Raw genomic sequence first — 24,651 nt, 5'->3', positions numbered from 1 at the left:
CAAATCAGTCTTGGTCTTGCTCTGAGCAGCATGCCTAAATTGAGTGTAGTGTACAAAGGTGTATATTACATTCCCAAACATGGGCACAAACGCCACAAATGCCAATCCCATCACTCGCTATGCCTTTTCTCATAACTTCATCAAAACAAGTTCATAACCCAAACCCCCTCTCCCTTACGGCGCCACAACCTCCAAATGCTCCCCGCCGTCCCTAATCACCACCTTGGCCATATCCCCACCCTTAATCGCCCCCCTTATAATCTTATCCGCCAAACTATTCCCCACCTCCTTCGCAATCAGCCGATTCAACGGCCGCGCGCCATACCGCGGGTCATACCCCTTCTCGCACAACCACGTCTTAACCTCATCGCTGACATCCAGCACCATCCTGCGGTCATCCAGTCGGCCTTGTAGTTCTTTCAACCGGATATCCACGATATCCCGCAGCGCTTCCTTGGAGAGGCGTTTGAAGACGATGAATTCGTCGATTCGGTTCAGGAATTCGGGCGGGTAGGACAGTTGGACGACGTCCATGACTTGTTTCTTTACGTCTTGGGAGATTTCTGAGCCGGGGCTTTCGTCTGCCACGAGCGCTTCGGCGCCTAGGTTGGACGTGAGCACGATGATGGTGTTGCGGAAATCGACTTTGTGGCCTTGGCTGTCTGTCAGGAATCCCTCGTCGAGGACTTGCAGGAGCAAGGTGCTGATGTCTCGATGGGCTTTCTCGAATTCGTCGAAGAGGAGGACGGCGTAGGGTTTCCTTCGCACCGCTTCTGTGAGCTGTCCGGCGTCGTCGTAGCCGACGTAACCTGCTGGACTTCCGATCAGGCGGGAGATGGTGTGTTTCTCTTGGAACTCGGACATGTCGAAGCGGATGACGGCGGACTCGGTGCTGAAGAGGAAGGAGGCCATTTTCTTGCAGAGTTCGGTCTTGCCGACGCCTGTTGGTCCGAGGAACATAAAGGAGGCTAGGGGGCGGTTTTCGCCGCTGAGACCGGCTCTTTGCATACGGACTGCGTTGGCTACGGCGATGAGGGCTTCGTCTTGGCCGCGCACAGATTGGCGGAGGGTGTCTTCCATGCGGACGAGTTTTTCGATTTCACCGGACATGAGCTTCGTCACAGGGATGCCTGTTGCTTTGGCCACGACAGTTGCAATGTCGTCTGCTGTGACAGAGTCGTGGATGAGGGTCTCCTTGGGTGTTGCTGCTGTTGCTTGGCCGCCCTCTTCCTGAGGAAGTCTCTTTTGTAGTTCCGGAATGCGAGCGTATCGAAGTTCACTCGCCTTTGCAAAGTCTCCCTCACGTTGCGCTCTGTCCAGTTCAATCCGTGCTCGTTCGAGCTCTTCCTTTGCACGTTTGATCTCTTCAATCTCGGCGCGTTCTCTCTCCCATTTCTCGGTCAAAGCGCCAACCTCGTCTTGTTTCAATGTCAACGTCTTCTCAAGTTGTTCTCTCCGCTCCTTGCTGGCAATGTCGTTCTCCTTCCGCAAAGATTCGAGCTCAATTTGAATGGTCATGATTTGTCGATCGAGTTCTTGGATCGCATCGGGCTTGCTTTCTTGCTGTAATCGTAAAGCACTTGCTGCTTCATCAACCAGGTCGATGGCCTTATCTGGCAGGAAACGGTCTGTGATGTATCGATTGGAGTATGTAGCCGCCGCGACAAGAGCTCCATCCGTAATCCGTACACCGTGATGAACTTCGTATCGATCCTTGATACCTCTGAGGATTGAAATGGTGTCCTGGACAGATGGCTCGCCGACAAGTATCGGTTGGAATCGTCTAGCCAGAGCAACGTCTTTCTCGATTTGTCTGTATTCGTTCAACGTCGTGGCACCGCAGCATTGTAATTCGCCTCGAGACAACGCGGGTTTCAGCAGATTGCTCGCGTCGATACTGCCTTCTGCCTTGCCCAAGCCGAGAAGAGTATGAAGTTCATCAATGAATAGTATAACTCCTCCTTGCGCTTCTTCAACCTCCTTCAAGACATTCTTTAACCTTTCTTCAAAGTCTCCTCTGAACTTGGCACCAGCAATTAGACTGCCCAGATCCAGAGCAATCACTCGCTTCTCTTTGATGCTTTCGGGCACGTCACCTTTGACTATACGTTGTGCCAGTCCCTCGAGGATGGCAGTCTTCCCAGTACCAGCTGATCCGATCAAAACTGGGTTGTTCTTCGTTCGTCTTGACAATATCTGTATTGTTCGATGTATCTCTGCGTCTCGGCCAATGACTGGATCAAGCTTTCCATCTTTTGCTTTAGCTGTAAGGTCGATGCCAAACTGCTCGAGGGCTGGCTTTTCTTCCTCGCCTCCTCCCATATTCATTCGATGCGTTCCACCGGGAGATCGAGGAGGCCCGTTCGCGTATGTGCGACATTGTGTAGTTGCTGCGGGTATTGACTTTGCAATGGTGTTTGATAAAGCAGCTCGTTCAACTTGGAGTGCTGCTCGAAGTGCAGGTCTCGATAGAGGGTATCGTACAGAGGCAATGCGCCTCGCGGCCGTTCGCCCTGAAGACGAGAGCATATCGGTATCAAATTAGCGGCAGTGAAAGGTGTAAGACTCGACAACTTCGTAGGAGAGTTTCACAATGCATGAGAAAGGGGAATGGTTGATATCTTGAATTGGTTCTGTCTTGTCGAAGTCATCGAACGTGCTCGCGGATTCCAGAGCTTCATGCGATCGTCAGGCCATAAGGCACTCGATACTGGCCAGATACTCGCGCGTCGGGCTTTATCGAAGATCTCAAGCACCTCCAGACTGAGTCAGCGCCATGACTGATTTTGACCAGGCTGTCGTCAATTCACGAAGTCATTCTGATTGCGACGCAAGTTGTTGCAGTCATAAGCTGGAAGTCGAGGTGCGGCTGTGAGTGACTGGCGAGGCGGGAGCTGCCGCGGGATCCCTGCCAGCAAATGCCCCTCGCCCTTCAAATTTATCCACCGCCGCAAAAACTACTGCTGCATCCACCAACACCTCAAACAACACCTCACCAGCACCACCACCCGTCGCCGAAGACACTCTCTGCACACCGAACACTGAGCTTCTACACACTCAACATGGGTTTCACCGACTTCGTCTCCGACGCTGGCCTCACTCGTATGTTGTCGACCTCCCCTGCCTCCTCCTGTGACTGGACTAAGACATGATACAGTGCTCGACCACTGGGTCAAGACTCGCAGCTACATTGTTGGGTAAGTCGCAACCTCTCTCTTCTCACTTGTCCACCATCACTACCCTGATGAAAACATATTTGGTCCGTGTTTATGAGCGGCTTAAGACCCCGTCAATGTATACCTCCAACGCGCTTCGCGCACCTCTGATCCTGTCCACAATACTACATTCAACTTCAAGAAAGGCCACCATTGGACTCTGTGCTGACGTTCCTGTAGCTACGGCCCATCCCAGGCCGACGTCAAGGTCTTCCAGAGCTTCAAGGAGTCCCCCAAGGTCGAGAAGTTCCCCCATGCGTACCGCTGGTACAAGCACATCGCCACCTTCGAGTCCGAGTTCTCCCAGCTCCCAGGTGACCCAAGCAAGGCCGCCACCGCCTACGGCCCAGAGTCTTCTGAGCTCCCCATCAACCCTGCAAAGGCACCCGAGAAGGAGGAGGATGACGACGAGGTCGATCTCTTCGGCTCAGACGATGAGGAGGAGGACGCAGAGGCCGCCAAGGTGCGCGAGCAGAGATTGGCCGAGTACGCCGCGAAGAAGGCCGGCAAGACGAAGCCAGCGGCGAAGTCCATGGTCACACTCGATGTGAAGCCTTGGGGTATGTTGAATCTGCGGGAAAAGATGGCTGGAACGATGCTAACGTATCTGTATAGACGATGAGACCGACATGAAGCTCCTCGAAGAATCTGTCCGTGCCATTGAGAAGGAAGGTCTCGTCTGGGGTGCGTCCAAGATGATTCCCGTTGGCTTCGGTATCAAGAAGCTCCAGATCAACTTGGTCGTCGAGGACGAGAAGGTCTCGCTTGACGAGCTGCAGGAGGAGATCCAGGACCTCGAGGAGTACGTCCAGTCTTCCGATATTGCTGCCATGATGAAGTTGTAAGCCAGCGTGGAGGAACTCGACACTGGTTTGGATTATGAGCATGCGGGTCGCTGGTGAATCGCCAGTTCCAGGGCACGCTCAGAGATGATTGACACGAAAAAGGGTTGTGGTGAATGCATGGTCGTGATGGATTACGAAAGCATAGACAGTGATACCATAAAAAAGCAAAAGTCACGCGCTATGCAGACGAAGATCAGAAGCACGTCGGCGTGTATACTCTTATTATTCTCTGCCCTCATGAATCCTCTCAGTGGCATTGTAGTTTTCCGTATCCAGGACTGCCAAGACATGATGTACGGCAGGCTAGAGATCCACTACTGGACTTCGACTTGAACTTCCTCTCAGACATCACTTGAAGCTACCAACACACCAAGTCAAATCACTCACAATGGCGCTCATGGCCACCGTCGTCAACATCCTGGGACTCTTGTTCCTATCACACGCGTACGAAGAATCAAGCCCAGCGATAGAGACTTATACTGACCGAACTCATCAGTGTCTACAGCTCCTACGAACACTCTCTCCTCTCCTCGGCATCACAACCGGAACCTCAAAGCTCCACGATTCTCAGCGCACTGGATCCAAACATCGACCTACCCATCGACATTGTCTTCGAGACGATCGTATCCGTACTGCTTCTCTGTGGCGGAGTGGTTCTTAGCAGCCCAAACCTCAAGCCGATTCAATGGAACGTGTGGGCGGGACGATTAGAGCGTAGCAAGGAGGCGAGGCAGATCAAGGGCTTTGGACAAGGTGGTGGGAATCCTTATGCAGCGCTGGAGGAGAGGCCTGGATTTTTGGACATTCGGGCGAAGAGGAAGGAGTTTGCGGCTTGGGTGAAGGATGGTGGACAAGGTGACAAGGTACAATAGAGAAGAGGAATGCGAACTGTGTCTATACGCTATGGATGATGTATAAAAGACTCGAGCCTGAAGGTGGGTGTATGCGTGAATTTCTCCAAGGGCAAGTCGAGATACGAGGCCTCACCTTGTGCCGGGAGGAAGATGACACTCACTGCATCGGGCGCGCAGCTCTTGACAGGATATGAGAAAGTAAGTATATCTACAGATGCTCGTTGAGCTCCTTCAAAGCGTTATGGCTCACGCGGAAGGTGCAGGTCGCGCCTTCCCATCGCTGGTCAAGATCCACGCACACACCTTTCTTCTCAATCTTTCTCAAATTTCACCATCAACCACAACAGCCTCATTAACGTGATGCAGGTCTACAATCGTCAGAAGAGACGTCGCAGCAGCGGGACGACCAGCGTCGTCCGTCGTGGTACAGCTCGCACCACCACGGCAGGCCGCTCAACCACTCGCTCAGTCTCACGCTACGACACGCCCGTGGCTCGAACTACAGCATCACTGCCGCGATCACCCTCAGTTGCCTCTAGCAGAACATTTGTAGGTGATTTGGCGTTACCAGGAGAAAGCGTCGCATCTACCCAGCGTCCTTTGGGACAGTCTCGCGATGGTTTCGACCCCGACGTGGATGCCGATCAAGAAGTCATCATGGCTGTAAATGTCACCGACCGTGGCTCCATGGGATGCGCTTACTATGTGGCTCGAGAGGAGAAGCTGTGCATGATGGAGGACATTCAGCTGGGCGGAGCTGACATGGTCGATGCACGTACGCTATCACTCGTCTTCCTCGAGTGTCAACAACAACCGCTAACTATCACGCAGTCAAGCTCTTCATCGAACCCACTGTGGTGCTCACTTCGATCAAATGCAATGATGAAGTGATCGACCGTCTCGACCCCGAGGGCAGAAACAACAGTACACCCGTCGAAGGCAGGAGCGATCAGACGAGACTCCCATATCTGCTGGAATGTCGACCTCCCGCAGATTTTGGTTATCAGGCAGCACAAGATAAGCTTGTCGAACTACGCATCGGCCAGCGAGACGGTCCCGCTGTTTCCTACGTTGTACCTGGCGACGTTCTAGCTCGGGACGATGAGGGTGCGGCCGATGATGCCGGCCATAGTGGTCAACAAGCTCAACTGCTTCGTCTTGCTGGCTGGATTAACTTGGACAGTAGGATGAGCGTGGGTTGCGTGGGTGCGCTTCTCTCCTACTTGCAACGCCGACGTTCCACCAGGTTTCTGCCACTTGATCCCAACGCAGGCTCCATGTTTCGAGTCAGCTCGATTGAGATGTTCAGCATGTCGGGGACCATGTTCATCAACGCGGACACCTTGGCATCTCTGCAAATAACCTCCACAGAGTCACATCCAAACGCACAGCAGCATGGCCCAACAAGCAAGAACGCCTCCGGAGGCTCGAAAGAAGGCTTCTCGGTCTATGGGCTCTTTCATCATCTGGCTACTACGTTACAAGGTAGGCTGCTGTTGCGGCAGTACTTCCTTCGACCAAGCCTCAATCTTGAGACGATCACCGAGCGGCACGATGCAATATCTGTATTACTGGCGCCCAACAATGCTGCGACTCTGGACTCTCTCATCAAGGATCTGAAAGGGGTCAAGCATATGCGAGCTGTCACGACCAATCTACGCAAAGGTGTCAGAGGTGGTTTTGGCGCTCAGAAAAGCATCTCTGCGTCTGTCTGGGAAGCTCTGCGCACCTTCGCCTATTGTGCGCTGACTATCACAGACGACCTAGCCACATTGAATGGTGGAGAAGCATTGGCCATTTGTGCGAGGATTTCGGAAAAGTTCGACAAGCCTCGACTGGCTGCCATCGGACAAGCGATCAGTGATACCATCGACTTCGACGAATCCAGGTTGAAACGCAAAACCGTCGTCCAGCAAGGCATCGACGCGGAACTTGACGAGATTCGCCGCACCTACGATGGCATTGATGACCTACTATCGCGAGCTGCAGAACACATTGCATTACGCGTACCCGCAAATCTCGTCGATCAGCTCAACGTCGTCTATTTTCCTCAGATCGGATTCTTGATCTCCGTGATGAAGGACGTGGAAGATGCTCCTCCAGCGCATGCTGGTCCACCCAACGATCCATGGGAGAAGATGTTCGGCAGTCCGACGCATGCATATTACAAGAATGCCAACACGGCAGAGCTGGATGACCAGTTCGGTGATCTCTATGGACGCATCCTAGACTATGAGATTGAGATAACGCAGGGTTTGGCTCATCGTGTGCTCGAGCACGAAGCGTTAATCAACACGGCGTCGGATCTATGCGGTGAGCTTGACAGCCTGATTGCCCTCGCTCGTGGTGCGAAGGACTACAGGCTTGTTCGACCACGAATGAGCAGAGACAACGACATCAAGATCAAGAACGGGCGTCACATCCTACAGGAATTGACTGTCGATGCATTTGTTCCGAACGACACTCGTTTGTTTGGAGGATTAGGAGAAGAAGATGCCTTGCACCACACAAGCGAATCTGCTGCCACGCCAAACGGTCCTGGAGAGCGAGAAGGACCAAGTATGGTGCTACTGACTGGACCAAACTACTCGGGCAAAAGCGTCTACTTGAAACAAGTCGCCATCATCGTCTTCATGGCCCACATCGGCAGCTTCGTGCCCGCAGAATCGGCAAGAATCGGCCTGACGGACAAGATTATGACCCGGATCGCAACTCGAGAGAGCGTGTCTCGAATGCAAAGTGCGTTTATGACCGATCTTCAGCAGGCTTCTATGGCTCTCAATCTAGCGACACGACGCAGTCTGATCATCATCGACGAGTTTGGCAAGGGCACGGAATCTTACGACGGCGCTGGGCTGGCCGCTGCAGTGTTCGAGCATCTGCTGGCTCGGGGTCCTGAGTGCCCCAAAGTTCTTGGTGCAACGCATTTCCACGAGATCTTCGAATCCGGATTCCTCCCACCGTCTCCATCGCTGGGTTTCGCTCATATGGAGGTGAGGGTTGACACGGCTGCTTCCGAGGTCGACAACCAGATTACCTACCTCTACGTGTACCGCGAAGGACGCAGCATGTCTAGCTTTGGGACTTGCTGTGCGGCATTGAATGGTATCGACAAGTCGGTCGTACAGAGAGCAGAAGAACTGATTCTGTACGCTGCTCAAGGACAGGACTTGGTGGAGCTCTGTTCGGAGTTGCCAGCAGGAGAGTTGGCAGAGTTGGAAGAAGCGGTAAGGCATCATCCTCGTCGGCCCCCTTTCCAGCATACTAACGCTCTCTGCAGGAGACCATTGCTCGACAGTTTCTGGCGATTGATGAGTTCGATGATCCAAGACGTCTGCTCGAGGACCTGGTGGGACCTTCCTCGAAGTCGACAACCGCAGGAGAATAAAATAACCAATATCGGGAGGACAATCTGCTGGAAGATCCTTTGCTTTATACTCGCTCCATCCAACGCCATATAAAATCTCCATTGACTGACCAACTACCCCAACAAAATATCTCCAAACCCCCTTCCGCCCTCACCTACACCCCCTCAACCGCCGCCCTCCCCCTCCCATCCAAAACCCCACCCACAACCCCAAACGTCGCCACCACCACAAAGACCACCACCAAAAACAAAACCTCATACCTCGTAAATCCTCCCTCCTCGTCTCTCGAGCTTGCCGTTGAAAGGGATTCTATCGACGATGTCGATGACTGGCAGTATCCGTGGCGTTCGGCTGTCCAGCGGCCCGGGTAGTACATTAAGGAGGTTATGGTGCGTTCGCGTTGGTAGGAGGGTGGTGGGGCTTCGAAGGTGTAGAGGGGTCGGGGTGCGGTGGGTTGGGTGAGGTCGTTGTTCGTGTTTGGTTGGGGTTGGCGCTGGTTGTGGATGTATGGGATGTAGGGGAGGGGTGGTGGGTGGTCCATTTCTTGGGTTCTTTTTAGTTCTGGGAGGATCTGGGTTACCAAGAACCGTGAATTGAGTCTTGACGCGGACGAGACGGTTATTTCGACGGTCGACACATCAGGGACGTCGGTGACTTTTTAAGTTTATTGTAATTGAGCCATCTGTTGTGTCCGCTCTCAACTATTTAGCTTCCAAACATGTGTGAACCCCTTCCTTTGTTCTCGTCGAAGCACACGACCACCAGCTCAGCTCAAGCTACTATGATTTGCACAACGTGGCTCTGCCTGTCACACGCAGCTACCCATCTTCGTCCATTCGCTCAATCCTAGAAGATGTTTTTTCGTTGTCATGAAGTCGTGTCATTTGATCTCTAGCTCTAGCGTGGGAGACAAAGCGAGCTTTGCGTTTAACTTCGGGGACATGTCCTCTCAACCATCCCTCTTCACTTCGTAGCGCCCTCAACAAAAGCAGTGTGCATCAGCAGACCACCTTTGCTGTCCAGCTCAATTTCCGAACCAGGAGCGACGAAATACACGAAGCCCTCGTTCAAATCAAAGGCCTTGCCGCAGACTTTCATCGACGCATTCCCGTTACTAGCGATGATGATACTAGGTCCACTACTGGCACCTAATTCCTCGCTTTCACCAGCCTTCAGCTCCGTCTGCAACATATCGAACTCGCTCATCGGCGGCGCATATAGCTGCGTCTTGCCATTTTTACTCCTCGAGTACGGCTTCGGCTTCAACAGACGCTCCTCCGCGGAGTGAGGCGAGAACGTCAGGCATTCGCAGAAGAGGTCGACATTGCTGCGCTTGGCGCGGGGACAGAAACCAGTATTGAGCACGTTGTTGGAACGCGCCATGCATTCGATGATGTCTCCGCTCAGGTAGGCGTGGATGCCGTCGGCGGGGATCCAGATGCTCTCGCCGGCGTTGAGGACTAGGTAGTTCATGGTTATAAGGGCGACGAGGATGCCGGGGTCTGCTGAGGAGTATTGCTCTGCTAGGCGCTGGGCGAGGTTGGGGATGTAGGTGTCTTTGCCGAACTTGGATTCTGGGAGGGATGTGAGGGCTTTGTAGATTGAACGGACGTCTTCGTCGCTGGTGGTGAGCATTTTGCGAACGACTTCTTTGAGCTTGTCGTTGGTGAAGTTTGATAGCTGATCATGGGGAGAGAAACGTTGGAGGGCGTCGATTTTCAGTAGCTCCGCGATGTCCGCGAGAGGTTTGAATCCGCAGAAGGCCTCGAACTTGCCTAATGCTAGGGCAATCTCTGGCTTGTGGTTGGGATCCGTGAAAGCATCTGGTTTCTCCTTGTGGAGCTTGCTGGCGACGTCCTTATTGGGATGGAGCTGCAGCGGCAGAGCTTTCGAGATGGACAGGACCTTAGGCAGGTATGGCAGCTTCGAATGTCCAAACTTCTTAATCACCTCCTCGCCGAGTAATTCCTGGGGATGCCTGTCAATCACGTCTTGAAGGTCCTCTCCAGTATCGGCCACGTAGCTGGGCAGCACCGGGTAGGTGCCCATCCACATCTCAGCATAGGCCTTCTCCTCATCGATCTTGAAGTCTTCCTGAGGGCCATCGCCATCCCAGCCTGGCTGCTTCTTACATAGTCGGGCGGAGATGGATTCGGAGCCTTGCTTGCCCCATGGATACTGGTTGCAGGAGCACTTGAGGCGATAGGCTGGTTGGATTTGAGTGGCCATTTTGATTGTCGAATGTAAGTGGCTTTAGTTGGAGTAATGAACTGAGAGAGAGATACGAAAGAGCATGTCTTTAAGACGACTTGAAGTTGATGGCGAACGAACATTGCAGTCATGTTAACGTCATCGGCCGATTTACCTGTGATTTCCACAATGTGCTATGGGTATCGCTCGGGGCCCTTATGATGCCAGTTTCAAGACGTGTTGTCGCCCAAATAGCATTGGAAAGCTATCTTCCTCCACGTGAAGTCCAATTGATGTGCCATATTGGACCTTGATGGCGTCTGTTCACTCCAGCCTCCTGAAGGGCAGGATCCTCTGGTACGCGATTGCCTTGCCGTATGTCCGCAGGGCGATTATATCAAGCGGTTTGGTATCACCTGTGCGGTGCGGGATCACCATCTGAAATGTAGATTCCTGCTGTGCGTATGTGATGGGAATGTGTCGCGGTGAGTTCGACGTTTAAGTCTGAACACGGCTCTCGTCTCGAGACGCGCCAAGCCTGGATCAAACTCTAAATTCTTATCGATAAAGCCAACAATTTCGTCCCCTCTCAACTTCTCGAGACTTGAGCATTTCCGCCCACACAACCGCCAAACTGGCCTCAACACTCCCTTTCCGTTTCAAGGCCGGCGGCGACAGCTCCCGCAGTGCCTCCATGGCTCCCATCCAACACTCGCACCGTCCCACCACAAAGACGGTGAACAAGTCCTTCAAAACCCGCCACGCCTCCAAGTCAGCGATTAAAGAGCAGTCCAAGGGCAAGGTCGAGGCATTCGAGAGGGGAAATCGCAAGACTCCGCATCAGCAAGTCATGTCTAAAATCGACAGGAGGAACAGAGCCAAGCAGTTGAGGTTGAACCATCATGCTGCTCGAGGGGAGAAAGAGAGCGTATTTGCTGGCAAGGATGGTGCTCCCAGAATAGTGGCAGTGGTGCCTTTGTGTGGAGATGTGAAGATTGAGGAGGTGGTCAAAAGCTTGAACGCCAGTGTGGATGTGGAGGAAGATGCTTCCCAACAACAGGGCTCACGGACAGTCGATGTTCCACGGTTCAAGCAGAAAATGCAGTATTTGACGCCAACAAGGGAGCTCATTCAAACTCTGGACGCTTGCCGAGTAGCAGACTTCGTTCTGTTTACTCTCAGCGCAAATGAAGAAGTTGATGAGCTTGGAGAGCAGATGTTACGATGTATTGAATCGCAAGGAGTGTCAAACGTCCTGACTGGGGTATACGGCCTGGAGAAGGTGGAGCCTGCGAAAAAGCGACCGGACGTTGTCAAGAGCTTGAAGAGTTTCACTACGCATTTCTTTGCTACACAAGAGAAGGTACATGACTTGAGCAATCGTCAAGAATGCAGCAATGTGATGAGAGGCTTGTGCACTACGATGCCAAAGGGCATTCGCTGGAGGGGAGATAGGAGCTGGATGCTTCTGGACGACTGCAGATGGGAGGGAGGTAATGCTATCGTGACGGGCGTCGTAAGAGGGAAAGGGTTAAAGGCCGACCGCCTGGTTCAAGTTGGTGATTGGGGCGACCTACAGATCGATAAGATTACCGCAGCTCCTTTGCAGACCAAGCAAAAGCGGACCAAGACGAATGAAATGGCTGTCGACGAAGCAGAGGGCGAGCAGGTTTTGGATCAGCCGACTGAGGAACAAGACGACCTTGCCGAACTCGCCCCTGATGACGCAGTGATGGACGACATACCCACGGCATCGATTGCACCTTCAGAACGTAAGGCAGTCCTACTTGACGATCACCACTACTTTCATGAAGACGACAAGGACAATGTTCCAGCTCCTAAGCGCTTACCGAAAGGAACCAGCAAATACCAGGCAGCGTGGTATCTTGGTGACGTCTCGGATTCTGGCTCAGATCTTGAAGACATTGACGATGATGAAGACGAGGACATGGAGTTCAATGGCTCCGTCGCGGCTGGTCCCGCAGATGGGCATTTTGACGATGTTATGCGAGAACCTACAGAGGCTGCGCCATCTGAGTATCCCCAGAGCGAGATGTTCGAAGACAACGCGCCTGACGACGAAGCTGATCAGATCGAGGCATACCGAAAGCAAAGGCGTGACGACGCGGAGGAGGATCTTGAATTTCCTGACGAGATCGAGTTGCATCCTCATGTGGATGCCAGAGAGCGTCTTGCTCGTTATCGAGGACTGAAGAGCTTACGGACAAGCCAATGGGAGACTGAAGAAGACAAGCCGTATGAACCGGAAGAGTGGAGTCGACTGCTCGAGATTGCAGACTACAAGTCTGCAAAGAATCGTGTGCTCAAGCAAGCGATGTTTGGTGGTGTGAAACCCGGGACAAGAGTCAATGTCTACCTGCGCGTACCCGAGGACCGTGTCGAGGAGTTGAAGTCACTGCCTAAGCCAACAATGCTCTTCTCGCTCCTCAAGCACGAACACAAGAAGACTGCAGTCAATGTCTCGATGACGTTGTCTTCAGACTATCCTAAGCCGATCAAGAGCAAGGAGACTCTGGTCCTCCAGTGCGGACCTCGACGGTTGATCATCAACCCTCTGTTCAGTCAGGCTGGCAACACGCCAAACAACGTCCACAAGTTCGACCGATTCCTACATCCAGGACAAACCGCAATTGCCACTTTCATGGGGCCGGTGACTTGGGGAAGCGTGCCTTGCCTTTTCTTCAAACCGTCTGGCGCAGCACAGCACGACAACGCAATCGAGGACCTTGCACAGTCCATGCAGCCTTCTGGCCTTGAGCTGATCGGAACTGGAACCACAATGCCACCTTCGACTTCAAGAATCATTGCGAAGCGCATCATCCTTACTGGCCACCCATACAAGATCCACAAGAAGCTCGTCACTGTGCGGTACATGTTCTTCAACTCTGACGATGTGCAGTACTTCCGTGCATTGCAGCTGTGGACCAAGCGAGGAAGGCAGGGTTTCATCAAAGAGACCTTGGGAACTCATGGGTACTTCAAGGCCACATTTGATGGCAAGATCAATCCTCTCGATGCTGTGGCTGTGTCGCTTTACAAGCGTGTTTGGCCAAGACAGAGCCGTGCTTGGAGGCCAGGTATGGAAGATGAAGCACCGCAGTTGGTCGAGGCGGAGGAAGATGGTGGAGTCATGGTGGAATAGATGCTGCAACCGAAGGCATGCTCACGTAGCTCAACGAAATTCTTACGACCCTGACACTTCATCTTTTCCGATTCACAAATTTTCGCATAAACTCCCTCGGCTCCTCCCCATCCTCATACGCCTCCGTAAACGCCTCAACACCAGCCTGAATCCCCTCCTCCACAGAGCTATTCTCCCACCCCAACATCAACTTCTTCTGAGACCTAATCGCCTTCGGCCCCATCCCACAGATCCCCTCCACCCACTCCTCAACACCCGCCTCCAACTCCCCCTCACCCCCAACAACCCTCTCAACTAGCCCCCACCTCTCCGCTTCCACAGCCCCAATACTCTCAGCCAAATACAACAGCCTCCTCGTCCTTCCCATCCCAATCAACCCAGGCAGAAGCGCCGCCTCAACCACACTCGGAATCCCCACCCTCACCTCCGGCATCGCGAACGAAGACCTCTCCGTCGCGATGCGCAGATCACACGATACTGCGATTTCCAGACCCGCGCCCAGACAAAACTCGTCGATTTTCGCGATCACGGGCACAGGGAGGGCGCGGAGGGCTTGGCAGGCCGCGTGGACTTTGAGGATGAACGCTCGGGCGGAGGAGGGCGAGGTGAGGGCGTGCATTTCTTTGATGTCGGCGCCGCCGATGAAGGATGGGATGGTGTTGGAGTTTTTGGTGGGGCCGCCGGTGAGGACTACGGCGCGGAGGGAGGGGTTGGTGGAGAGGGTGGTGCATGTTTGGGTTAGTTGGTCCAGGAGAGTGCTGTTGAGGATGTTGAGTTTGGAAGGGTTGGAGATTGTGATTGTTGCGGTTTGGGCGTTTGGGGAGTGGTCGTGCAGAGTGTGGGAGACGCTTGGTTCGGTCGATTTTGAGGATGATGTGCTGTAGAGTCGTGGTTGGTGATGGAACAGGAGCTTTGCCCCTGTCGTCCTCGCGTGCGGCGTAAGTGAATGTATCGCGAAAGCACGTGATACAGTTCCACAGATTGGACCACTCCTCCAGCTCCTTGCGCCCCTGCACATCAAAGCTCTGCCCATCGTCATAGTGGAAGTGCTCGGCTTCATGCTCATGGTTTTCGTCAGCTGTCACAGCAGCCAGCCAGCTGTAGCCGTGGTGAGTCGCCTTTCGAGATAGTTGGCTAGGAGGGTCGGCTGGAGCAGCAGTCAGTCACAGTCTCCTCGGTAGACAAGCAAAGGGTCCTTGTTGCAAGTGCCGTTTGCAATGGATCCAGACCCGTCATCCGTGTCCCCACCATGGGTGATGCTGCGCGTCTGTGAGGAGGAGAGCTCTCTGCACGCGAGCTTCCAAGAACCCCGCATGAGATCAATGAATCGCTTGGACTCAATATTAGATCGTGATGGGTGATCTTCCATGAGCAGAAAGGTGATATTCTTCCTTCTCCGCACTTGACTGCTGGACCGTGTAACCCAGGAGAATTGAAACGAGACAGACCCACCATCATGTCTTCCGAAAAGATGAAAGCCCTCCACTATGACGGACCTTTCAAGGTTTCGGTCAAGGAAATCGACCTACCAAAGATCCAACACCCAGACGACGCAATCATCAAAGTGACGACTTCTTGTATCTGCGGCTCGGACTTGCACATGTATGAAGGCAGGACTGCTGCTGAGGCAGGCCTTGTCTTCGGACATGAGAACATGGGCGTGATCACTGAAACGGGTCCTGGTGTTACGCTTCTCAAGAAAGGCGATCGGATCGTGCTTCCGTTCAACGTTGCAGACGGGCGGTGCAGGAACTGCGAGGAGGGAAAGACCGCTTTCTGCACTGGTGTCAATGTGAGTGGGTCCGTAAGGTTGAAGACGCTCGTTCTAACGTATGATGTAGCCAGGGTTCGCGGGAGGAGCCTATGGGTAGGTCGACGAGCTTGGTGTATAGCATGGCCGGCACTAATCCGACTTCCAGCTATGTAGCCATGGGTCCTTATCAAGGCGGCCAGGCGCAATACCTCAGAGTTCCATACGCAGACTTCAACGGTCTCAAACTTCCAGAAGGGACCGAGCATGAGGCCGACTTTGCACTCCTTGCGGACATTTTCCCAACAGGATGTGAGGCAGAGCAGCAGTCATACGATTGTCGTGTACATCCGCTAACTGGTCCGCAGGGCATGGACTTGTGCTCTCGGGGTTCAAGCCCGGCGAGTCTGTTGCAGTATTTGGTGCAGGCCCTGTCGGTCTCATGGCGGCATACTCAGGTGTCATCAGGGGTGCTGCAAAGGTCTTCGTTGTCGATCAAGTCAAGGAACGTCTGGACGCTGCCGCCAAAGTTGGCTGCATTCCAATCAATTTCCGAGACGGTGATCCAGTACAGCAAATCATTGATCAGAACGGCGGCATGGTCGATCGTGCAGTGGACGCAGTCGGTTACCAGGCCGTTGACAAGAGTGGCAGCAAAGAGCAGCCAAACGTCGTTCTCGATCAGCTGATCATGGTCACTCGTCCGACAGGAGGGTTAGGTAAGTATCAGAAACCAGAAGCCTTGTTGTCTTCTGCTATGTCAGACAGTCACTGACTGCTTGTGTCTTTTTGTTAGGCATTCCCGGTCTCTATGTGCCCTCGGATCCAGGAGCGCCAGATGCTCAGAGTGGTAAGGGACAGATTTTACTGAGTTTTGGAAAGCTTTTCGAGAAAGGTCTATCCCTTGGAACGGGCCAGTGCAACGTGAAGGCGTACAATCGATACTTGAGAGACTTAATCATTTCGGGTCGGGCGAAACCTTCGTTCGTTGTATCGCACGAGTTGGATCTGGAGGATGCTCCAATGGCGTATGTGTTACTGGCCCAGACGTTAATGCCGTCCCCAGCTAATCTCGCCTTCGCAGTTACGACAAGTTCGACAAACGCATCGACGGCTTTTCGAAGGTGCTCTTCCACCCCAACGGCCCTTTGTCGTAGTGGGTCGCTGCAAGTTTGTGCTTGGGTAGTAGTGTGGCCAAGGTGTAGCAAGCTCAATTTGCAAAGCCTTACTGGTTCCATCGCGAACCATGTGCCTTTTCATGTGCCTTTTCAAGTATCCTCTTCGCCCTCCAGCACCCTCGCACTCAAAATCTTCAACTCCTCCTCTGGCCTGTCCTCTGCTCCAGTCTTGACAAGACCCATTCTCTGAACAACTCTCATGCCGCTCTTCACCCTGCCAAAGATCGTGTGCTTTCCGTCTAGCCACGGCGTTGGCGCGAGGGTGATGAAGAATTGGCTGCCGTTCGTATTGGGACCGGAATTGGCCATGCTCAAGATGCCAGCGCCGGTATGCTTCAAATCACTTCGAATCTCATCCTCAAACTTCTCGCCATAGATCGACGATCCGCCACGACCAGTTCCAGTGGGGTCTCCACCTTGTATCATGAAGTCGGGTATGATTCTGTGGAAGATGGTGCCGTTGTAGTAGTTGCGCGACGCGAGCGTGGAAAAGTTCTGGCAGGTCTTGGGTGCGTGTGAGGTGTAGAGCTCGACTGTGATGGCGCCCATAGACGTCTCGAGCACAACCTTGGTGGACATGGCAGACGATGTGATTGGTGGGGAAGAGAGCGTCTCGTCTGCAAGAAGAGGACTGAGAACATCCATAGCGTATAGGGGTTGAACCTGAATTTCTTCCTCGAGCTAAGCTTTAGGCAGCAACTTTTCGTTGGCAAGCAGCTTCTCTCGGAGATTGGTACAAATGCACGCACATGCAAAACTCTAGCCTGTTTCACTGCTCCCTCCACAGCCCCAACGACATGATGCTAGACAAGCAGCCGGCAGAGCCTGTCAACTGAGCGACTGCAACATGGACTGTACAGTAACTTGTACAGTAGCGCTGTCATTCTTTGACGAGTTAGAGAAAGTGTTCGCTGCAGACTATAAGCGTAGGCCATGTCCCGAAAATATCGCTAGCTCTACATACTTGGCACCAATGCTGAGGACCGTATCAGGGTCATGTCCACCGACTCTTGGGCTGCAAGTACGGCTGAGGAATCGAAGGCAGCGGCACAGCCATGCCGGACAGCACGGTTGCGCGTTGCCTCGCGCTGCAGTCTCTCTTCTTTCACAACATCACGCCAGTACCTCTATCTCAAGCAGTCTGCCCCGACACACGCGTCTTTTTCGTCAACCACGCTACGCACCTTTTAGCGTGTGATTGGGAGCAGGAATGGCCACTTTTGGCAAGTTGGTCGGCTCGATCGCTCACGCCTCGCAGGAGAATCAATTGTCACTCGCTAGCCTCAACTTCGATTTCTCTTTGGTCAAGGTCAGTGCTTTTGCTCTGGGGATGTGGTCTGGAAGGAGCTGACATACATGAGATAGTTGGAAGCTCCGGCCGAGTACCAGGCTCTCGGGGCTTCCTTATCGCCATTGCGTCGAAAGGCAGCCGAGCAAGGCCATAGCCATGTGACAGCTCGAAAGCTGGGGGCGTTGTTCCAGCAGCTTCTGCCGAGTACGCCGAAACTTCTAAAGGCCTATGGTTCACGAGCGTCAGAAATCGCTAGAGATCCCCGATTGGAGGCAAATCCCGCGTATCTTGATGGCGTCTTTCCAGAACATGCCGGCGTTGATGGTACAAGCATCTGGGCGGCTGCGACGTCCGGACAGGGTGCTATCGAAATGCATCTGCTTGCCTGTATGCTTGCGAGAATGTGGTCGAGTTCAGAGGCTACCTCGATATGGGTGGAGCTGGTGGAGGGGAGGAAAGATGATATCTCACGCTGTGATCCATCTGAGCCACTACACTTGTCCACCATGACTGCGGCGCAGGTCCACATCACGAGGGATCAACTGGCTGAATGGGACAACAGCGCACGGTCGTGGCTTCGGACTGCGGATGAAGCCAATCAGTCGAAGCAAAAACAGCTTATGCTAATCCTCAGAAATCTATCCCTGCCTATAAGCGCAGAGCGAAGCACGTACCGCAGCGTTTTAGACACATGGCTGAGTGCCTTGTCGATGATGGAAAGGGTCCTTTGCGGGACGGCACAGCGTGTTGAGACTGGAGCCATACTCCTTGGCCTCTCTAGCTGGCACTTGTATCCGGACCTGAACGTAAGTACCCAAGTCCTCTGGCTTGTCACCGAGATATAGTGGCGGCTAATCACGTGAATCGAAAGGTGTTCGGCGACAAGATGGTACTTCAAAAGGACCCGCTGGTCTCCAAGAGTGGTGTTGTCACGGTTGGTATAGAGACGTCTCCCGCGCAGCAGGCCACAGGACCTTACTGGTCTTTGCCTCTCGCCCATCTCAAACATTACGGTTCTCCTGAATGTGTCCAGCGCACACTTTCGGACGATAGTGAACGTTTGACTTTCGACGAATATCTTGCAGTGGCTCTGGGGTCTTTTCTCACGAATTGGGACGATCCAGCTCAGAATATACAAGAGTACTCCGAGGTCATCATCACTTTTGTGGAATATCTTCGCAACTGGTGTGAAGTTGAACGGGCCACTATCAAAGACTGGAAGTCCGTTGCCGATGCCCACCACTGGAATACTCGACATCGCAATGCTGACGGAGCAGAAGAGGAGCAAGAGCGTCGTCGACAACTCATAGATCAGGTGCAACAACTCAGCACTGATATTTTCTCACCCATTGAGCAAATCGCGCGATCTCTGGTTCGAGCTGTGGGTCTTGAGCGGGACATCTATATCAGACTGGTGAAATTGGGACATCGTAGAGCGTCGAGCCTGCTGGACGATTCGGCATCGCTTTTCGGTCTGAATACGCACGATCGGTTCTTGAGCGTTCTCGACTCCTGTGAATCCAAGGTCTTTTACCTGCGTCGGCTTGCGTCGCACCTGGCACAAGAATATCAGGTGAAGCCTCACCAAATGTGCATTGTGTACGCGTGGACCGATCAAGGCGCCGAAAGAGGAGAGCTCGGATTTGCGAATGGCTGTCCACCGACCCAAGAGGACTTCATATATGCAAGCGCTGTTCCCATCACCTCCAAAAGTAAGAAACGAAACTCGTCTGGTTCTGCAGTGAGCCACACAGTACACCATCGGTGGTTGAATTGGAATCAAAACGTCAAATTGAAGGACGTGGACAAGCACTTTAAGTCTGTCAAGCGTAACAGCGACCAAAACGAGTTCTGCAGCATCGATCTGGATTCATGGACAAACCTGCTAAGGAAGCCGTGTCGTCCAGGGGCCACTATTCAGATCGGACGGATCGGGAACAGTCGCATATCGATCTTCAACCCAGATGAGACGGGAGATGACTTGAATCTGCCGCAAATGGGCTGCCTCGAGGACAGCGACTCAGACACTGCACTTGATTCCTGGTTTGGCCGGACTGGTCAAGGCAAACCAAAAGCCACTGATCCGCTTTTGGCAAACTACGGGGATTCCCAGCCATTCTCTACCTTGGACTTCAAGATGTTCATTGGCCTCAAGAACTCGTGCGCTTTGTACCTTGCGCCAACACTATTGCAAGACCAAAGAATTTCAGATGCATCTATGCGGAAGACAGTCTCGCCAACCGATTTGAAGTGGGCTCTTCAGACTTCGAAGATATCTGTCAGGGAGCTGGCGACATTAATTCTAGGTCATGGCGAGCTGTCAATGCTTCCAGGGCTGACTCCATCCCATCATTCGACCTCAGACGCATCAAGGAGTCGCTCGGTCAGGGAGGAACTGGCTGCCCACCACGGCAACCTCAACTCGCTGAAGGCGTTGGCTTCGGTCAGAAACGTGTATTTACAGCTTCCTGGGTGCACGGTAGCGATGAAAGCGGCGTTCAAAGCACTGAGCGGATTTCGCTGGTACCATAACGGAACTCGTACTTGGACTGGCCAATTGAGTCGCTCACAAATGCTTGCTGTGCTCGTTGCTATGGAAACTGGCGATGCCGACCTTGATCCCGAGACATTGCATTCTGTAATGGCCATGGCGTCCGGAGACAAAATCTTTTTGTTGGGATGCCTAGTATCCGACCCGATGATTAACTCTGATTCAACTGTGCAAGCGGTTCGCGGAAACTTGGGAAAGCCTGGTGTTGGTCTTCTCATCGCTCCCCCAGATCCTATCATACGGAAGCCAGAGCAAGCTGACTGGCGCGTGATTAATCATGCAAAATTTGACGGAGAGCCTACGGACTGCTTCGCTGAGACATCTCTGCACTTATCTCTCACAAATTACAGTCTGCCAATTGGGGAACAGTCCATTGGCCGGCAAGATACTGAACTGAGGCTCCTCGAGGCGGCTGTATCGGTTTATGACCGAAACACATGGATTGGTGACCTTAAATTACCAGAAGTCCTTGCGTCTTGCTACCGCGCTACTTCACAGTCCTCGGCATGTAATCATGGAGCGGGAGGCGGCGTACCACCCGAGAGTGTTGCTGTGGACAACTGGAACGAGCTTCTTGACCCTCCGAAGGACGCCTACGTCGTGAGAGCTTTCGGGAACTGGTTAGCTCGATTGTCAGCTGCCTCTCTCATTGCACAGAGAGGCGGACGGCGTATCATTGTGCTTCCAGACAAGGAAACCTTTTGTTGGCAGTGCGTACAGAAAGACCTAACATCAAAAGGGGCGTCGTTGCCGCGGGAGCATTGTGCCTACATCTGCTGAAGAGCGCGGCCACTACCGTTTGAACATCTTATGAAGCCAGATAGCAGTGGCCGACAGCCCTATGTCACGAGAGTTGAGTACTGGTCATTTTTGAAGCCGAGAAAGGCGATGGTCCGTTCATCCCCATGGGTGAATTGTGCAGGAGACTTGTGCTGGCTTCGGATCTACACTTTCCGAAATGAGGGAGACCAGGTGCCGAAATACCGAAACCCGGAAGCCAGCGTTCGGGATGCCTTCCCGCAGCTTTCCACCGACCTCACCTCATCGTTAGCCTTTCTCGTCGTAAGCCTTTCTCGTCGTGTACGGATCGATACTTTCTCCCCCTTCAGCGCCTCTCGTGCACCGCCTTGGCACCACAGATACAATGCACAGTGATCTCCGGCGACCTCTTATTGCGTGTCAGTCGCTGACGACGTGCGCACGCCAGTGATGCGCACCAAGGTCCCCAGACCCTGTACTGCTCGATAGTTTTTCCATTTACATATGAGTCGCAAAGTCACATTGAAATAGGCGTCGGTGAGCCGAGAAAGGCCTGTAGTCAATTGTGTCTGTCTCAAAAACTGATGGAGGACGTCGAAGACACTGTCTTCGGGCCTTCAACGCTGGATTCTATTGCCAAACGCAATAACAGGAGACTACGCCACGAGTAGACCGACGACAGCGCTGCTACACACAACGTAGTGCGGTGCGCTGCCGGTCTCGTGGCATCATCAAAGTCTCTGGGAGCACAGACAGGAGGAGTCGCTGGGTGGCAGTGCAAAGCACAATCCTCCTCCTAGTTGGAGCAACGCCTACAGGAATGGTGTATCCTGAGCCTTCTTCCATTTGGTCTAGGTCCAACATGACATCCTGTTTGTATACCTCTTCTCCGCACTTGCTCTTACTGACGTCTTCTAGGCGCATCCAGAATGCCGCCTCGTAACCGGAGCTCTGATCGTGCGTTACTTCTTCGTTGCTTGCTTCCTCGGCCGACATGAACAATTCCACCGCGTCGGTCCGAATCCATGTGCTAGTATCCGAGGTAACGAGCATTTTGAGCGGACTTTTGCGGGGAACAGTGTCTGGGTATGCGAACATCATACCCTCGCATGACACTGGTGCCGCTACTGACATAACTGTGTCAGATGATTTTGAGCTTTGACTGCCTTCGTCTTCGACAGAAGCTACCAAGCCCACGGCAGCATTAGCGGCAACCGCAGGATGGCCGGGCGGAGGAACCACATTCAACCTTGTATTCGATTGAGCCGAACTTGCTGGCGCTTCGAGGAGATGCTGCCCACAAGAAACCTCCTCTCCGGATGTTGACAAAAGAGAGCGTGACGCTTGTCGCATCGTCGACCTAGAAGGCCACGGCTCAAGCCCCATGACAGCACTCTCTGCTGGCGGGGGTCGAGGTTTTCCATGGCGCGCCGCACTTTGAGTGGAGATGAGTTTAAGCTGGGAGATGAACCGCCGCATAACTGGGTTGATACGGCCGTAGAAACGAAAGTCGCACTCAGGCAGGTCTGGCAACACCCATGTGTTGTAGATCCTTCCATGTGTCCCTGGGACGACAAACTCTCCGTGCACGCGGATGAATAGGTCGCAGCAGAAGCACGCGAGCTTGCTTGCACTAATAATACGGGGCTTCACGGAATGTGGTTCCATTTCGTAGAACATCACAATCTGAATCTCTGCGTGCACTTTCCATGTCGCTGTAGGATTCGACAGGCGTGACTCGAACTGCGCTCTGCTCGTTCGCATTCCAGATGTGCTCCTTTGTTGCTGCCATCCCAGTTCCGTGGACAACTCGTGAAAAGGCCGAAATGGGCCAACCAAGTGACTGGGACCAAATCCAGGATGCGTGACAGCCCGAAGCTCTACATCTTGGAACAACGAGTGTCTCGTCGTCTTCGCAGCGTTGATCAAGTAGTGCGAGATTTCGACGTATCGAGCAAGTTTGGATATTGCGGTTGGGAGATGTGTTCTTAGTGTTGGGTCAATGTCCCCCTTGAACGATAGCACTTGCCTCAGCGCCGGAATATCGCATGAAGATGCGCACTTCAAAAGCCCCATAAGGGCTCGCTTGCGATCTTGTTCCTTCAAAGACGTCTCATGCGAGTGGAAGATCTTCTCGAATTCCCTAGCATGCTGCACGACATTTCTCGTGGCTGGTCCCGGCTGCTTGCAGGCAACGCATCGCTCCAATGTCTCAAGTAGCTGTACGGGAAGGCGAGGTTTGTTTGCGGTTCTCCTCGTTCTGCGTGCATGGCAAGATCGTAGTCGAGACAGTATACGGTCAATGCAGACTGCAATAATTTGACTGAGCATTTCTTGCTGAAGTTCTGAGCGTGACACATCTGAAATTCCTCAATGAAACTCCTAGACTCAAATCTACCACTAGCACTGTCACTTACTGCGATGGCTGGCTCTCTTCATCATTGCTGCAACGCACTGCAACTTGGCAACAATTGCTGACGGGTTGCCAGTGTTTGACGCGATCCGAATAACAATGCCGGGGTCGATAGGACGCTTTTCTTCGACACACACGGCCACAATCTCGTCCGGATCATCCTTCCATGAGGCTATGAACGCAAAGGCATCGGTCAACTGCCTCTCGTGCACTATGGACAGCTGTCGAAAGACCTGTGTCGTAGCCTTGTCCCTATACATGCACGAGTCTCCAGGTGTTTCAGTAAGACTCCATAAAAGTGTTGCATGTTCCAGACTGTCTCGCCTGAGCTGCTGAAACTCTTCCATTGCTATCTGGGATATCACAGTGACCGAGACTGAAGGAGGCGCGACAATGCTCAGAGTCGAGTCAAACCGCGATGACCAGGTGGATGAAGGTTAGGCCGAATGCTGAAGCTCCTACAGTAATGGATGGAGCCCCTTTTGGAGCTCACTTCGATCCACCCAAGTGCTCCTGGACTGTGACATGCAGCTGCATGATAACGTGGCACGGCTAGTAGATGCTTGCGATGCATAGTTCGAGCTGAAGAACAAGAGAGTCGGGCTACAGATTCGCATCTTCGTACTGTCGCCGCGTTGGTTCCCCAGGCATCAGCGGCATCCAGGCAAAGAATAGTAATACTCTCTCTCTTCGCATGAGGTGGTCTGAGTAGCTATATGTCCGACCTCACTCGTATAGCAGGGACTCAATGGGCATCGGCGCTTGAATTTCATTGCACTGCTCGAATTTTCTCCTTCTGGGACTTACGTTGGGCGGACAGTGCTCACATCTTGCCCAAATCGGTCGACTCCGTTCTTCCGTGACCTTGGAAAGCATCCATCCCAAGCAGCCTTGCAACGGTATCGATTACTACCGGTCGTATAGCGCACGGTTCCTTTGCGTACGAGTGTCAGCAAGTGTTGGGTATAGCAGCACGGTTCGTCGCAGGAGTCGTCCCGAACATAACTAATCGCCAGCGCGGTTGAATATCTTCTGCACAAAATCGACCCTTTTCCTCTAGCTACATGAGTTGGC

General features: G+C 53.1%; 11 protein-coding genes across 11 annotated transcripts; 5 read left to right on the top strand and 6 right to left on the bottom strand.

Moving 5' to 3' along the window:
- Nucleotides 1-174: 174 nt before the first annotated feature.
- Nucleotides 175-2,529, bottom strand: M409DRAFT_62861 (uncharacterized protein; the record flags this gene model as incomplete). The annotated part of the gene is made up of 1 exon (XM_033815337.1): nucleotides 175-2,529. One exon carries the CDS (start codon nucleotides 2,527-2,529, stop codon nucleotides 175-177), a length of 2,355 nt encoding a protein of 784 aa, XP_033674218.1.
- Nucleotides 2,530-3,062: 533 nt separating this feature from the next.
- M409DRAFT_17268 (uncharacterized protein) lies at nucleotides 3,063-4,060 on the top strand (the record flags this gene model as incomplete). The annotated part of the gene is made up of 4 exons (XM_033803983.1): nucleotides 3,063-3,102; nucleotides 3,158-3,197; nucleotides 3,396-3,775; nucleotides 3,831-4,060. 4 exons carry the CDS (start codon nucleotides 3,063-3,065, stop codon nucleotides 4,058-4,060), a joined length of 690 nt encoding a protein of 229 aa, XP_033674217.1.
- A 1,511-nt stretch (nucleotides 4,061-5,571) lies between these two features.
- M409DRAFT_62859 (uncharacterized protein) lies at nucleotides 5,572-8,302 on the top strand (the record flags this gene model as incomplete). The annotated part of the gene is made up of 3 exons (XM_033815336.1): nucleotides 5,572-5,689; nucleotides 5,746-8,141; nucleotides 8,195-8,302. The coding sequence occupies 3 exons, from the start codon at nucleotides 5,572-5,574 to the stop codon at nucleotides 8,300-8,302; spliced, it is 2,622 nt and encodes an 873-aa protein (XP_033674216.1).
- Nucleotides 8,303-8,436: 134 nt separating this feature from the next.
- Nucleotides 8,437-8,823, bottom strand: M409DRAFT_17266 (uncharacterized protein; the record flags this gene model as incomplete). Its single annotated transcript, XM_033803982.1, has 1 exon — nucleotides 8,437-8,823. One exon carries the CDS (start codon nucleotides 8,821-8,823, stop codon nucleotides 8,437-8,439), a length of 387 nt encoding a protein of 128 aa, XP_033674215.1.
- Nucleotides 8,824-9,245: 422 nt separating this feature from the next.
- On the bottom strand, nucleotides 9,246-10,511 carry M409DRAFT_49786 (uncharacterized protein; the record flags this gene model as incomplete). Its single annotated transcript, XM_033811350.1, has 1 exon — nucleotides 9,246-10,511. The coding sequence occupies one exon, from the start codon at nucleotides 10,509-10,511 to the stop codon at nucleotides 9,246-9,248; it is 1,266 nt and encodes a 421-aa protein (XP_033674214.1).
- A 655-nt stretch (nucleotides 10,512-11,166) lies between these two features.
- Nucleotides 11,167-13,635, top strand: M409DRAFT_17264 (uncharacterized protein; the record flags this gene model as incomplete). The annotated part of the gene is made up of 1 exon (XM_033803981.1): nucleotides 11,167-13,635. One exon carries the CDS (start codon nucleotides 11,167-11,169, stop codon nucleotides 13,633-13,635), a length of 2,469 nt encoding a protein of 822 aa, XP_033674213.1.
- Nucleotides 13,636-13,693: 58 nt separating this feature from the next.
- Nucleotides 13,694-14,701, bottom strand: M409DRAFT_17263 (uncharacterized protein; the record flags this gene model as incomplete). The annotated part of the gene is made up of 1 exon (XM_033803980.1): nucleotides 13,694-14,701. One exon carries the CDS (start codon nucleotides 14,699-14,701, stop codon nucleotides 13,694-13,696), a length of 1,008 nt encoding a protein of 335 aa, XP_033674212.1.
- A 390-nt stretch (nucleotides 14,702-15,091) lies between these two features.
- M409DRAFT_62856 (uncharacterized protein) lies at nucleotides 15,092-16,542 on the top strand (the record flags this gene model as incomplete). Its single annotated transcript, XM_033815335.1, has 6 exons — nucleotides 15,092-15,427; nucleotides 15,477-15,502; nucleotides 15,555-15,697; nucleotides 15,754-16,104; nucleotides 16,182-16,413; nucleotides 16,470-16,542. The coding sequence occupies 6 exons, from the start codon at nucleotides 15,092-15,094 to the stop codon at nucleotides 16,540-16,542; spliced, it is 1,161 nt and encodes a 386-aa protein (XP_033674211.1).
- Nucleotides 16,543-16,653: 111 nt separating this feature from the next.
- On the bottom strand, nucleotides 16,654-17,142 carry M409DRAFT_35382 (uncharacterized protein; the record flags this gene model as incomplete). Its single annotated transcript, XM_033810386.1, has 1 exon — nucleotides 16,654-17,142. The coding sequence occupies one exon, from the start codon at nucleotides 17,140-17,142 to the stop codon at nucleotides 16,654-16,656; it is 489 nt and encodes a 162-aa protein (XP_033674210.1).
- A 476-nt stretch (nucleotides 17,143-17,618) lies between these two features.
- M409DRAFT_62854 (uncharacterized protein) lies at nucleotides 17,619-19,164 on the top strand (the record flags this gene model as incomplete). The annotated part of the gene is made up of 5 exons (XM_033815334.1): nucleotides 17,619-17,633; nucleotides 17,792-17,872; nucleotides 17,929-18,660; nucleotides 18,756-19,039; nucleotides 19,077-19,164. 5 exons carry the CDS (start codon nucleotides 17,619-17,621, stop codon nucleotides 19,162-19,164), a joined length of 1,200 nt encoding a protein of 399 aa, XP_033674209.1.
- A 2,687-nt stretch (nucleotides 19,165-21,851) lies between these two features.
- Nucleotides 21,852-23,924, bottom strand: M409DRAFT_49782 (uncharacterized protein; the record flags this gene model as incomplete). The annotated part of the gene is made up of 2 exons (XM_033811349.1): nucleotides 21,852-23,524; nucleotides 23,582-23,924. 2 exons carry the CDS (start codon nucleotides 23,922-23,924, stop codon nucleotides 21,852-21,854), a joined length of 2,016 nt encoding a protein of 671 aa, XP_033674208.1.
- Between the last annotated feature and the right edge of the window lie 727 nt (nucleotides 23,925-24,651).

This window comes from Zasmidium cellare (genome assembly GCF_010093935.1).
Source record: "Zasmidium cellare ATCC 36951 unplaced genomic scaffold M409scaffold_2, whole genome shotgun sequence".
NCBI classification, from domain to species: Eukaryota; Fungi; Ascomycota; class Dothideomycetes; order Mycosphaerellales; family Mycosphaerellaceae; genus Zasmidium; species Zasmidium cellare.
This window is presented reverse-complemented; position numbering and strand designations above follow the sequence as displayed.